The sequence below is a fragment of the Balaenoptera musculus genome, chromosome 1, assembly GCF_009873245.2.
Source record: "Balaenoptera musculus isolate JJ_BM4_2016_0621 chromosome 1, mBalMus1.pri.v3, whole genome shotgun sequence".
Taxonomy (NCBI): Eukaryota; Metazoa; Chordata; class Mammalia; order Artiodactyla; family Balaenopteridae; genus Balaenoptera; species Balaenoptera musculus.
In genome coordinates this window covers 9,831,098-9,846,087 of record NC_045785.1, presented here as the reverse complement: position 1 = coordinate 9,846,087, position 14,990 = coordinate 9,831,098, and the positions used below count along the sequence as shown (strand labels likewise).

Here is a 14,990-nt window from a genome sequence, read left to right as displayed (position 1 = left end):
CCTACTGGCCCCCAACGTCCTCACTTCTGTAAGCCTGTCCCCCAACATCACCCTCTCCTGAACGCAGGAAAGGGATGCATTCAACCTCCCTTTCCCGCTGGACAGAAGGCTGTGAGGCCAGAGGCTGCCTTGACCACGGCTCAGTGGATGTTTGTGGGATGAGTGGATGGTGCAGGAGGTGTGAGGAGGCCAGCTGGCTCCATGTCAGCTGTCACTTATGTCTTCTACCACATCCTTCCTCTGTTCCCCATTCCTCATGTCACTCATTCATTCAACAAACATTCCTGGGGGATATGGACCGAGTTGTGAGAACTTGGAGTCATGTTACCTCTCTGGGCCTCAGTTTCCCCTTGTGTGAAATATGGGAACTTATGGGTTCTTCCAGTTACTCTTGACATTCAAGTCTGCCTTCTGCACATACATGACACTCCTTGTGTCAAAGGGCTTTATTTGTGGGCTGGAAAAGAAAGGAACCTGTGGGTTTGGAGGAGGGGTGGAAAGTGGAAAACACAGACCATGATTCCAAGGGCCACTCAGATGGGCCTGATTTAAAACTCTGGAAGTATCTGCAGCCGCCTGCTGTCTGGCAGGTCCGATGGTGTGGTGGGTCTCCATGTGATCCCACCTGGGCTGTGATGGGGTGGCAGTTCTCAGGAGTGTGGGACAGGCTGCAAGTGAGGGGGAGGCCCCGGAATCGCATGCTCCCGCTGAGACATAGCACCAGAAGGTGGTCTAGGGCAGGAAGAAGTGTAAATGTTCTCCCTCCAGGTGGCCTCGGGTGATGGGAGCCATCTCTGCTTCAACTGCTCATAGAGTCCGTAGTTTGTAGGGGGAGCTGCAAGGCAAACCAGAGTCTGGGTGAACAGGACTTAGAGGAGGAGGCCAGTGTTGATGGGACAGGAGAATGGTTGGTTGGACCCTGCAGGTTCTCCCAGGCTGTCATACCAGGGAGCTAGGCTGGCCGTGCACCAGAGGGGAGAAGGAGGCTTGCAGGGGAGTGGTGGTCCTGCCAACCCCCGAGAGCCTCAGGATGTGGCCTGCTCCCTGTGGACCTAGGAGGGACCAGGCACTGTGAGAAGCCTTGGAAAATTCAGCCCCATGACCTGATTGAGGGTGACCCCCTCAGGGGCCCCACCCCAGTAGGAAAGGGAGCAGCGCGAGCTTGAGAGAGTGACCTTGCGAGAAACCCTTGCAAAGTAATGCATTGTGACAAGCCGCTCACTCTCCACAAAAAGATAAGTGCAAAGGATAGGGGCAGCTTGAAATGTAAATCAAACCAAGGCACTCTCCTGGTAAACCTGTGCAAAGTCTTGTTACTGAGGGAAGGACCAAATCCACACTCCTTATTGTGGCCTATGAGCCCCTACCTGGACTTCCTCTACCCCTGCTTTGCAGCTTTGTCACTCGCTATTGCCTCCCCTGGGATGTTCTTCCCTCCAATTCCTGCATGGCTCCCTCCTTCTCAACTCAGTTATTTCCTCCAGAAAGACCGTCCTTTGTCATCCCATCCAAATGAGAATCAATATACCTGCCTCACTTTCTCTCCGCTACCCGTTTTCTTTTCTGTATACCACATATCCTGGTGCAGTGTACTGGATCTTAGGTTATCTTACTCATTAATGATGTCTTCTGTGTGTCTTCATGGGGGTGTCAATTCCCTGAGGGCAGGAATCCCTCCCTGTCACTGCTGTGTCCCCAGGTGTTACCATAGGGCATGGCACCTGGGGATTACTTGGTCAGTATTTATGAAATGGATGATGGAACTGAGTGTGCAGTGACGCTGCCCCCCACCACCTGTGCTCCAGGTAAACATGGTGCTGCAGGTGACAGTTTCATCACACAGCAACATCATCCAGCAACACAGGGAGAGGGCAGGTGGCCTGGAGGGTAAACAGGACTCTTTCCCTATCTTCTCATTCTAATGCCCTTCTGGAGCCTGAGTCACCTGTGAGGTTCTTCCGCATAAGGTGGGCACACCTCAGCCCTATGCAGTTATGAACCCTTTAGAGCCCAATAAAGGGGGTGATCCCGAATTATAAAAATACCGAGAAGGGGGAAGTCAGCTTTCTCTGGGAGCCACAGCAACTTATGTCTATCCCACGTGCGGAGCTGGGGCAAGCCGGGGTTATAGTTATGCCGGTTGTAATGGTCGTCGTACGTGCTGATCAGATGGCGGCACGAGGGCTCCTGGTGATGGGTGATCAGGTGTTTGTACGGGAGCCCCTGGAAGGACAGACGCAGGGCACATGTTACCGTTCGGAGGAAGGCATCCACCTGGCTGTGGCTGGAGACAGAATCTGCCCGCCATGGAGATCTGTGGTGCTGAGGGAGAGGGGGCCCCCACGGGAGTGTGGCTGCCTGAGCCCTGGGAGCCACCAACAGGAAACACACTTGTCTGCCCACCATGACGCAGTCCACCTTCAAACACTCATCCCACCTCAGCTGCAGTCAGTTCTCTGTGTGAGGAGCTCCCAGCCTACGCCAAGACAACTCATCCCGAGACCGAGCTGGGGGGATGCGTTAAAACGAAAGTCAGGATACCCAGCTGAATAGGGGGAGTCTGAGCCATTTCATTACATGCACTTGTGATCTGAAGTTACCCCCTTTGATTTGTCTCAAGTCTCATCCTTCCAAGTGCCGATTTCCATGGCAAGTGAGAGATGTTAAATGCTGAGCCTGACGTCTGCACCTTCTGTTTCAATCAGTTACTATGGGAAGAGTCAGAGAATGCTCCATAAATTGCCTTCTCCTGCAAAGGATTTATGTCTCCCTCAGCTGGCAACTCAGGGAGTGATTTCTTTGGTGCGGAGTTATTTACAGGGAGAAGAAAGCCGTGTTCTCCCGACTCTGGGACGTTTGCCTGAATCAGTGGTTTTCCTAAGAAAATCCTCTTGGCCCTAAAAGGGAATCCTAGAGGACTGGGCTAATTTACAGGGAGGATAATGTGGATTTCCATGCTCGTCCTCTTGTCTGGAGTAGTGGGGAGGTCTGTGTCTACTATGGCCTAAAAACACTGGCTGCACCAAATATTTCAAGTGGTGGTTCCATAAATCAGTCAGATCACAATGCCAGAAGGAGACGAAGGGGGATGGGCACAGACATTAAGCAGGGGTTCCCAAGATCCGCATCACCAGGTGTCTGGAGTATATTTCCAAGGTCAGGGAAAGCAAGTTGGAGGGGTTCTCATCAACCAAGGGAAGTTCTGAGGAGGCAACACAGCAGGGAAAGGAGAGAGGCCAAGAGGGATTTTCTTGCTGTTTCTCTTGGTTTGGGGCGCAGTTCTGCTATCTTGACCATGTACACAAGATTTTTGTTTTGATCAGGTACGGTAAGCTGACAGACATAGAGACAACTGCCTTTGAAAGAAGAGCTTATCACTTACAATTCCCAAGAGGAGGGGGCATGTCACATCACACAGGACCACATGGGAAGCACAAGGGTCAGTCAGGAGGCAGAAGGACTGAAGATAGAACATGGCCCAGAGCCTTCGTTGTGCTTTCCAACAAAGGAATGGGCAAAGCAGGGAAGGCATGTTTGAGAAGTGTAGGATTGCACAGTTTGGATAAATTCAGGGTGTCTCTGGTTGTCCCTGCCTGGCCCTGGAGTGGGGAATATTGGCCTCGCATGTGAGCATTAGATAAAGGAGGTGATTGGAGGGATGGGCTCTGGATTGGTTGGTTTGCATCTGAAAGGCATGATGGCAGGCAAGCTGTTTACTGTCCCTAGGAATTAGCTAGCCCTGGGAGGGGCCACCTCTCCAGGATTAGCAAGGCCCCTAAAAGATCAAAGTAAAATACAGAAAATAAAAAACATGATTAAAACACCTGCCTAGGGGATAAAAACTCCATTGATCCATGGTCAATCTGAAGAGCAGGTGCAGCATTTGACAAAGGGAGAAGGGTAAAGTGGGGAGGGAGATGGAAATGGAGGCTGTCGCAGTAGGGGAGCACAGGGTGAAGCACATAGAGGAGCTGACAGAACTGAAGCAGCCACGTGGAAGTGATGCTGTGTCCAGTGTCCTCAGCACACAAACAGGCTATTTGAACAGAATCCCTAGGAACGAATATCCAATTGCTCGGTTCTATTTTGTGTGTGTGTTGGAGGAGGTATCTTAATTTTATCCAGACTCTATGTATGTGTGGTTATCCCTTCATCAGGGTTTGTGATGGGACAACACATGTCTTTAAGAAAGGGCACCAAAGGTATACTGAGAGCTAGGCTAAATGCCTCATGTACATTGATGGTTAGGGGATGGTTAAGATTGTGGGTTCTAATTTTGACTTCCTTGTATTAAAATATGTTTGTGTCTTCAGTGCACACTAATGCTAATGGTTGGCAGCACCAAAGCATCAGCATGGTCCGAGGACCATGCAGCGTGACCCAGATATGACAGCACAAACCAGAGATGCCAACAGGGTCCAGGGATGCTAGCACAGAACTGAAAATCTGGCACTGTTTATACTGACATGAATCCCCAAAAGCAGAAGTTGAAGAGTCAACTCTGGCAGGTGGTAAAAAGGGATCTGAGGAGACTCTTTGCTTGATTTCTTGATTTGCTGAGCAGTCCCCTGCTCAGTCCCTTACCGACAAGCTACACAGCTTCAGACAAGACACTCGCCACCCTTGGGCACATTTTATCTGAAAATGAGGGTGCTGAGCTGGACAATCCCTTGGGTCCCTTCCAGCTCTAAAATGCTCCATCCTGAAGGATGCCCATCCCTCATTCTGTGCCTCCCTGCCCCCACCCTGAATTTAGGCAAAGGTAGGGTTATGTGGGGTGGGAGCAAGGGGACAGAAATCACCTCTATGAGCAGCACGCTGGCAGAAGAAATAACTTGGGGGAGCACCCAGATCATGGTGGGGACAGGGCATAGTTATGCACCCAGTGGGTGGGCACCTACAAGCTTAATCTCTCCAGGCTGAGCCTGGTGGGAAGTACCCATGAGGGTTGATACAGGAAGAGGCTTTCCCTCCTGTTCCTGGAAGGGCCAGGATCTCTGAGCCTCTGGCACCCTCTCACCTAATTTAATAAATGTCTCAAATGCCTGGTCTTGGGCATGGAAGGCATGTTCTGAGGTGGCAGTGCCCTGCTCCCTGTTCTGAAAGCCTGGAACACAGCCACACTCACAAACAGACACCCAACAAGTGAGGGTGCACTGAATGGTCCTTGACTTTTCATACAAAAGAACAGGACGCTTGGGCATAGCTACTGCAAACACTGTTTAAACATCACCATCACTTAACTTTTGGAGTACTTTGTGTGATTCCTGACTACATTCACCTTAATTGAACACTTACCTTTGTTTGTTTCCCATATTCTTTGCCTGCACCCTGTTGGAAAAGTGTGAAGGAATGGGGGAAATGGCCCAGGAAAGTGCTGGGATACCAGCCAAGGGGAATGCTACCAGCTTGAGATTAGATTGACATCTGTCCACCCAGTAAATAAGGGTAAATGACATTGGCAGCCCCCTGGCTGGGGAGGGTATTTAATGAGGTTACTCCTGAGTTTCTAAGAGGGAAATGGGTCTAGAAAGAGTCTGGCTGTTAGTGTCTCCTGAGCATTGGGAGGGAGTCAGGCCTGAGTGAGGGGTCCCGAGCCCTCTTACCTCAACTCTCCTCTTGCTGTACCACCTGGAGATCTGGTCCGGTCTGTGGCCTGGGAAGGGGGTATACTCTTTTCTATAAATGGTCTGGGGTGTTTTCTCAGTGGCTTTGGTGAACTGAAAAAGACCAAATATTCAGGACAGTTTCTGTGATGCCCCTTCTCAAACTTCTGCTGCATCCCCTCCGCTCCCAACAATTGGCAGCTGGGCAGAAAAAGGGTAAATATGGGCCCCAGGCATCCTGCTCAACACAGGCTTAACTGTGCCCCCCTCCCTTCCAGTACTTGAAAAGGAATGTGCTCAGGGACTTGGCACCCCTCCAAGAGCCCTTGGGAAAGCTGTTTTGGTGTCACCTGACCATATCTCATGGTCTGCACCTGTTTCTGTTCTCTCCTCTCTCTCCCTGCTCCTCCCTCCTGCTTGACTCCTCCCTTTCTTTTTCTCTTTTGTTCCTCACTCTTCCCAACTCTACTCTTTCTTTCCCCCATTATATTACATTTTTGTGGCTGATTTTTTTTTTGAAATTCATTGTGGTAAAATATGCATAATAAAAGGTACCATTTTAACTATTTTTAAGTGTGTGGTTCAGTGGCATTAAGTACATTCACACTGTTGTGCAACCACTACCACCCTCTATTTCCAGGACTTTTTCATCCTCTCAAACTGAAACTCTGTCCCCATTAAGCAACAACTCCCCAATCTCCCCTCCCTCAGCCCCTGGCAACCATCATTCTACTTTCTGTCTCTGTGAATTTGGCTACTCTATGTACCTCAGATAAGTGGAAGTATACAGTATTTGTCTTTTGGTGACTGACTTATTTCACTTAGCATAGTGTTTTCAAGTTTTATCTACACGGTAACATGTGTCATAATTTTCTTTTAAAGACTGAGTAATATTCCATGGTATGTACATGCTCCATTTTGCTTATCCATTCATTCGTCATTGGATTACATCTACCTTTCAGTTCCTGTGAATAATGCTGCTGAGAACATGAGTGTGCAAATATCTCTCTTCAAGATCCTGCTTTCACTCTGTTGATAGTGTTGATAAAGTTCTTTGATGCATAAAGTTTTTAATTTTGATGAAGTCCAATCTAACTATTTTTTTCTCTTGTTGCCTATGTTTTGGGTGTCATATCCAAGAAATCACTGCTAAATTCAAGGTCATGCAGCTTTTCTTCTATGTTTTCTTCTAAGAGTTTTATAGTTTTAGGTCTTGTATCTAGGTCTTTGATCCATTTTGAATTAATTTTTTAATATGGTGTGAGGTAAGGGTCCAACTTCATTCTTTTGCATGAGTATGATGTTAGCTGTGCTTTGTAACAATCTATTTTAAATTGATACTAACTTGCCTTAACTCATTAATAAAAACTCCACTCCTTTACAGCTCTGCCCTCTCCCATTTTATGTTATTGATGTCACAAATTACATCTTGATATACCATGTATGCATTAACATGGATTTATAATTATTTTTATACACTTGGGTTTTTTAATCATGTAGAAAATAGTAGAATTACAAACCAAAATTATAATAATAATGGTTTTTATATTTGTCTGTGTATTTGTCTTTACCAGAGGTCTTTATATTTTCATATGGCTTCAAGTTACTGTCTAGCATTTCTCCATTTCAACTTCAAGGACTCCCATTAGCATTTCTTGTAGGGCAGCCCTAGTGGTAATGAACTCCCTCAGCTTTTGTTTATCTGGGAATGTTTTAATTTCTCTATTTTTGAAGTAGAGTTTTGCTGGCTAAAACAGTATTCTCTGTTGATAGTGGGGTGGGGTTTTTTTGTTGTTGCTGTTTTTGAGCCCTTTAAATGTATCACTCCACTGCCTTCTGACCTGCAAGATTTCTTTTGAGAAATCTAATGATAATCTTATTAGGGCTCCCTTGTATGTGATGATTCATTTTTCTCTTGCTTCTTTAAAGATGATCTCTTTTTCTTTGACTTTCAACAGTTTGATTATAATTGTCTCTGTGTGGGTCTCTTTGGGGATTTATTTTATTTGATCTTCATTGAGCTTCTTGGATTTGTAGATCCATATCTTTTCTTCCAGTTTGGGAAGTTTTCACCATTATTTCTTCAAATAATCTCTGCCCCTTACTCTCTCTCTTTTATCCCATAATCTGTATACTGGTCAGCTTGATGATGTCCCATAAGTCCTTGGGATCTGTTCACTTTTCTTATTTTTGCTCCCTAGACTCAATAATTTTGAATGATCTGTCATCAAGTTCTCTGATTCTTTCTTCTGCTTGTTCAAATCCACTGTTGAATGTCTGTAGTGAATTTTTTTTCAATTTAGTTACCGTGTTTTTCAATTCCATTATTTTTGTTTGGTTCCTTTTTATAATTTCTATCTTTCATTAGTATTCTCATTTTGCTTATATATTATTTTCCTGATTTCCTTTAATTCTTTGTCCATATTTTCTTTTAGATCTTTAAGCATATTTAAGACAGGTGGTTTTTTCTAAAATTCTTTTAAATTTATTTACTTTATTTATTTATTTTTGGTTGTGTTGGGTCTCAGTTGCTGTGCACGGGTTTTCTCTAGTTGCGTCCAGCAGGGGCTGCTCTTCATTGAGGTGCACAGGCTTCTCATTGTGGTGGCTTCTCTTGTTGAGGAACATGGGCTCTAGATATGCGGGCTTCAGTAGTTGTGGCACACAGGCTCAGTAGTTGTGGCACATGGGCTTAGTTGCTCCGCAGCATGTGGGATCTTCCCGGACCAGGGATCGAACCCATGTCCCCTGCATTGGCAGGTGGATTCTTAACCACTGCACCACCAGGGAAGCCCCTAAGACAGGTTTTTTAAAGTTTTTCTCTGGTACTTCCATTGCCCGTGCTTCTTCAGGGACCATTTCTGCCACTTTATTTTCTTCCTTTGAGTGGGCCATCTTTTCCTGTTTCTTTGTGTGCCTTATGATTTTTTTGTTGAACACTGAGCACTTGAAAAAAACAGCCATCTCTCCTAGTCTTTGCAGACTGGCTCCACTCAAGGAAAGTTCTCCGCTAAGTAGCAGGGCATGTTCTGAGCCTTGGAATCAGCCAGGTATGAAGGTTTAAGTTCTTCTCAGGACTTTTCTGAACATGAGCATGCATCCTCCTTAGGCCTCTGTGTGTGTGTGTGTGTGTGTGTGTGTGTGTGTGTGTGTTTGTGCATGCATGCGCATGCTTTTTATTTCCCCTGTGTGCGTGGCTGCTTTAAAATACCTTAATTATCTGAGGAGTCTCTCCCTGGCTTCTTCTCAGAGCCTTAGATGTTCTGTTGCATTCCTCTACCTATAATTTCTTGCCCCCAGACATTTGCAAGTTTGTAGTCCCCTGGCAGCTTTCATTAACTGTGACCACTGCTGCTTTTCAAGCTCTTCCTAGCCTAAAATATGAACTACCCACTTTTCCCTGTCTGATCTCTCGAGTTAGGCAGAACAGAGACCAATCCCTCAGGCAGCTTCCAGACAGGTTACAATGTTGCTCCGCTCCCTCTGGGTTCCAGGGAGGGAACTGGGAGCTGAGCCACTCCTTCCCCCACACTGCACCACACTGTGCTGGGGAGGGAATGAAGAAAGGGCAAGTAAAAATGCCATGGAATCTCCTACTATTTTGAACGTGGCTTTTTCTACTGGGCATTTGATTTTTTGCTATAGACCTTTGTTTTGCAGAGATCCCATATAGTTGTTTCAGTTAGGCTATAGTTGCTTTTTAAGTGTTTCCATGGGAGAACAAGGAACCTGGAGCTTCTTAGTCTGCCATCTTTCTGACATCACTCCAATTCTGCTCTCTTTACTCAATCTCCTCTAGGTGTTGGACCAGTCCATAATATCCCTGGGTACTGCCTTGCCCACAGGAGCCTGAAGGGATTGGCCCTTGGATTACACACCCCTACTCCCCAAACAAAGCCAAGTGCAGTCAGAGCTAAAAATGGCCAAAAGCCACATCTGGCCAGAGGGGTGGTAAATGTTAATGTTCCCCCATGAAAACAGCCTTTTCCAGTTCTCAGAAATCACCGTCAACCTTCCCCGCACTTGCATCAAAGCTGCCAATTCTATCTCACCCTCTTCCCCTTGCCTATTTTCCAAGAAGACGTGAAGATGTCTAGACGTCTCTGCAGAAATTTAAGTGGGTCAGTCTTGATTGCCACGAATGAAGATATTCTATTTTAAGTAGGCCAATTCAGGCAAAGTATTTTGTGATGACCTTTAAGGTACATGGGAACACCAAAAGCCCATTTGTTCTGTTTTGAAAGTGAAAGCTGAAATGCACAGGCAGGGCAAGGTTGTGCAACAGGTGCCAGAGAGCAGCAGTTCATCCCTGGACATCAACACAAGGAGTGTCAAGCCTGCCTTGGCAGGTAACACATTCTGGGAAGGACCAGCCCAGGGAGAGCAGACATTCTTCAAATAAAGGTGCAGTGGAATTAGGGACAGGGAACATTGGATGCCTAGAAACACTCCACTGAATATAGAACTGCAAGGCACAACCATATTGACACCTGTGCTATGATGTTTTCAAGATGTAATAGGGACCTTGATGATTGCTTGAACGTAACTCCTCTATGTATAGCACAGAGTCCCTAATGCCACCTTCTTAAGATGCAGTCGCCTATGGCCCTTTGAAAATAATAATGCCCTAACTCCTCCCTCTCCCTGCCAGGTCTCCCTCTGAGCCCTCTGTCCACCTTCTCTTTTCTTACCTTCCTCCTCTCCTCCAACCAGTTTCCAGTGAGCACTCTGGTTGAATACCTGGCCTCAATCTTCCAGCTTGGAGTGGAGAATGACTGTGGACTTACTGCAGTAAGAAACTGCATGGTAAAGATTTGCCCCAAGCTTCTTTGACTTAACACAGTTTAAGGTTTCAGGGGTGGGAGATGTTATGAAGTTGCTGAGTTTGGGATGCCTTTTTTGTCTTTTCAGCAGTCAAAAGGAGTGGTAGTAGATGAAACTCTGCTAACTTCACAGAATAAAAGAAGGACCCTGAGAGTCCACTTTCAGCCTCCAGGGAGAGGTGATGTGATCTTGGATTCCCTACTGTTGACTGTCTCCATGGTGATAGACTCTGAGTATAAATACTCTCCTTAAGGGGGCAGCTGATTCTTCAGGAGCAAAATTGACACCACAAAAGCAAATCAAACCAACAACAATCACCACAAAAGCAGGAGGCAGAAGGATCTGGTTTCTATGTCACCACCTGATAAAAGGCATCATCTTTGCTGCATTTTTACAACTAGAATGAGTTGAGATGATCACATTCTACTACTTAATGAGTGCTGATGTGCTAGGCCCATACTGAGACTTTTACATGTACTCACTTGTTTAATCCTCAAAGCAGCCCTATGAAGCAGGTGCCAATGATTGTACCCATTTTATGGATGAGGACACTGAAGCAAGGAGGGATTAAGTAGCTGCCTCAAGTCACACATGTGGAGAGCTGGGATTTAAATCCACTCTGATTCAGGTCTAAACCACTAGGCTCTACTCACTGCCCATCTGCCCCGTTGCCTAAGGGGCTTGAGGAAGAATCCTATCTTTGTGGTCAAACTAATAAATATTGTTCATTCAGATCATCTCCATTCATTCATTCCAGAGTCATTCTAGCAAACATATGCCACATCTTTGGCACTGAGCTGGGGCTACAAGGCATCAGTGGCTAGACCAGGGCCCCATCCCTACAGAGCTCAGTCCAATAGGATAAAGACCATGATCTTGCTTATTCATTAAGCCAAAAAATCAGGAACCACCTAGATATCTACCAACAGAGAGCTGATGTGGCACATCATATAAACAAATACCCTGTAGCTGTTAAAAAATGCTGACATAGGAAGATGCCTGCAATATATGGTTAAGTTAAAGAAGCAGTACACTGTAGTCTTGCTTGCCACAAATGAATACATTCCATTTCAAGCAGGCAATTCAGAGAAAGTGTTTTCCAATGGCCTTTAAACAAAAATAGAGGAACTCCAGGAAATTATTTGTTCCATATTGAAACTAACTATGTGGCAGGGAAAAGGCATAGAAGATAGAGCAGAGCAAACTTCTATTTGGCAGGTACCATAGTTTGGGCAAGTCTTGAGCCAGGAAGATGGGCTATCCTTTCAATCAAAACCCAAGAGAGCTACATGTTCTGTATAATTCCATTTTTTTAAACTTTTTATTGTAAAATGTAACACAAACATGAAAAATTACATTAAAAATAAATGTACAGAAAAATTGAATTCTAGTAAACAAAACCCCACTAGCATGTAGGTCAAGAAATAAAACATTCCCAGCACCCCAGAAGTGTTCCCATATGCCTTCTTCCACTCCAACCTGACTTCTGTGGCAATCTTTTCCTTGATTTTCTGTATATGCTTAGCACCAAAGGATGCATTCCTAAACACTAAAGCTTAGTATTGCCTGATTGTGGATTTAAATGGAATCATCTAGCATGTATTCATTTGAGTCTGAATTCTTTTCCTCAATATGGTTAACGTTTTTAATAATCATCCCTGTTGCACGTAGCTGTGGTTCCTAAATATTTTTGGACACAGAACATGTCTCCTAGTAGCCAGATATAGCCATTTCTCTAGGGCAGTGGTTCTCAAAATTTCTAGTCTCTTAAAAACTATTGAGGACCCAAAGGGCTTTTTAAAATGTGGATTATATTAGTGGTCTGGAGCCAGACTGTACCAGTTCGTGAGAGCCAACACTACATTCTGTAGTCACGTTGGTAGCTTGAAATCAGTCATGACAGGAATATTACACCACAGAATTACCCAACCCTATGCATTATATTATATATTAATTAGTATTTATTAATTTATAAGTAACAACAAACTTTCAATCTGTTGTAATATGTTGTTTCGTTTAAAGGAGAAAATCAGTTTCACATAGATATGTAGTTAGAAGAAAGAGAAACATTTTACTAGCCTTTGCAGTTAATCATGGATATTCTTTGCTACTACACCAAAACTCAACAAGTGGCAGTTTTTAAAGTTTAGTTGCAGTGTGGAATCTGAAACTATTCAGTGAACTCTTTGAGCTCTATTACGTTAAAATCCACTGATTCATCTTGTGATTCGGATAGATCTTTATCCCATTTGTAAGCTTGTAACATGATGGTGGTCATTTGGAAAAGATAATTTTACTGAGCAGATCTTCCAAAATGTTGACATGTTTCATTATACTATATCCCCAAAAAATCACATGTGCTAATATCCCTACTGATATCATCAGAAAAGCACCTATTAGGAAGTTGACAAGCTCACAGTGGTAGATACAGGTTTTCCAAAATTCTAGTTTTAGCTTGAAAGCTCAAAATTTTTGTCATTGGCAACAACTACTGACCATTGTTTTCCTTGAAGTGACAGCCTTCCATCATTCATTTTTGAGAAATCATCCGCCAAATGTTCCAATTCGAATAACCATTATTTGTCTACCAGTCGTTCTTTCAGGTAAAAATAGTGTTTCATTAAAAAAAAAAAAAAAAAAAAAAAACAACCCTGGGAATGCTCTGGCGATCCAGTGGTTAGGACTCTGAGATTCCACAGCAGGGGGCCCAGGTTGATCCCTGGTCGGGGAACTAAGATCCCACAAGCTGGGGAAAAAAACAGCTAATTTCACTCACAACTCAAACAATCACACACAGAGCATTCTTTCTCAAGAGAACCATTGAACTTGGGCAAGCAACAGCAGAGCTTTCTCATGCGTCCTTCCCATTTCATCACATAGCCTGTGAAAACATCTGCTCAAGGGTCAAGATTTAATAAAATTAATAATTTTTACTTCTTCATCAAGGACACTCTGTGAGACTAGCAGTTTTTTTAAACATCTTTCTTGGAATATAATTGCTTTACAATGTTGTGTTAGTTTCTGCTGTATAACAAAGTGAATCAGCTATATGTATACATATATCCCAATATCCCCTCCCTCTTGCGCCTCCCTCCCACCCTCCCTATCCCACCCTTCTAGGTGGTCACAAAGCACCCAGCTGATCTCCCTGTGCTATGCAGCTGCTTCCCACTAGCTATCTATTTTACATTTGGTAGTGTGTATATGTCAATGCTACTCTCTCACTTCGCTAACACATATATATGGAATCTTAAAAAAAAGAAAGAAATGGCTCTGATGAACCTAAGGGCAAGATAGGAATAAAGACGCAGAAGTAGAGAATAGACTTGAGGACACGGCATGGGGGAGGGGTGAAGGGTAAGCTGGGACGAAGTGAAACTAGCAATTTTTTTAAAAAACTGAGAGTGTAGGGTGGCGAAGAATACAAATGTTAATGGCACTGCCTTGATTTATGCACAGGCTCTGGCAGTTTTACCCACCATCACTTCTGCACCATCAGTGCAAATGTCAACAACGTGGAAAAAGGCAAATAACATCTTAATATTACATTGTTGGTGGGAATGTAAATTGACACAGTCATTATGGAGAACAGTATGGAGGTTCCTTAAAAAACTAAAAATAGAATTACCATATGACCCAGCAATCCCACTACTGGGCATATACCCAGAGAAAACCATAACTCAAAAAGACACATGCACCCCAGTGTTCATTACAGCACTGTTTACAATAGCCAGGACAAGGAAACAGCCTAAATCTCCATCAACAGATGAATGGATAAAGAAAATATGGTACATATACACAATGGAATATTACTCAGCCATAAAAAGGAATGAAATTAGGTCATTTGTAGAGATGTGGATGGACCTAAAGACTGTCATCAGAGTGAAGTAAGTCAGAAAAAGAAAAACAAGTATCGTATATTAACACATATATGTGGAATCTAGAAAAATGGTACAGATGAACCTGTTTGCAAGGCAGAAATAGAGACACAGACATAGAGAACAAACATATGGACACCAAGGGGGCAAAGGGTTGGGGGATGGGATGAACTAGGAGATTGGGATTGACATATCTACACTAACTAATATGTATAAAATAGATAACTAATGAGAACCTGCTGTATAGCACAGGGAGCTCTACTTCACTTCGCCGTACAATAGAAACAAACACAACATTGTAAAACAACTATACCCCAATAAAAAAACAATCATACACACCAAAAAAAAAAAAAAAAAGAAAATAGTGTTGACCTTGAAGATCCCCTAAAAGGAGCTTGGGGATCTCCAGGGGTCTGTGGACTATGCTTTGAAAACCTCTGCTCTTAGATATATACCTAGGAGTGGGGTTTCTGGGTCATAGGGTATGTGTGTCTTAGCTTTGCTAGATAATGCCAAACTATTTTCCAAAGAGTTATATCAATTTACATCCTCCCCCAACAGTGTATGAGTGTTTGTTTACATTACTCCACACCTTCTAGGACTTTTTCATCATCCGAAACAAAAATTATGTACCCATTAACAATAACTCCTCATTCCTTCTTCCCTCAAGCCCTGGTAACCT

The 14,990-nt window shown here is 44.2% G+C and overlaps 1 protein-coding gene across 1 annotated transcript; it reads right to left on the bottom strand.

Annotated features, from left to right (window-relative positions):
* Positions 1-429: 429 nt before the first annotated feature.
* C1H1orf158 (chromosome 1 C1orf158 homolog) lies at positions 430-10,621 on the bottom strand. The gene is made up of 4 exons (XM_036833216.1): positions 10,298-10,621; positions 5,607-5,720; positions 2,046-2,223; positions 430-835 (listed from the first exon to the last, which is right to left on the bottom strand). The coding sequence occupies exons 1-4, from the start codon at positions 10,409-10,411 to the stop codon at positions 651-653; spliced, it is 591 nt and encodes a 196-aa protein (XP_036689111.1). The 5' UTR covers positions 10,412-10,621; the 3' UTR covers positions 430-650.
* Between the last annotated feature and the right edge of the window lie 4,369 nt (positions 10,622-14,990).

What these genes read in the sequence shown, in the direction of transcription:
- C1H1orf158 (XM_036833216.1), bottom strand. Translation starts at nt 10,411, where the DNA reads ATGCAGTTTCTTACTGCAGTAAGTCCACAGTCATTCTCCACTCCAAGC. An exon ending in GGTTGGAGGAGAGGAGGAAG is followed by an intron (nt 5,721 to 10,297) that starts GTAAGAAAAGAG and finishes GGTCTTTTTCAG; the next exon opens with TTCACCAAAGCCACTGAGAA. An exon ending in ACAGCAAGAGGAGAGTTGAG is followed by an intron (nt 2,224 to 5,606) that starts GTAAGAGGGCTC and finishes CTGTCCTTCCAG; the next exon opens with GGGCTCCCGTACAAACACCT.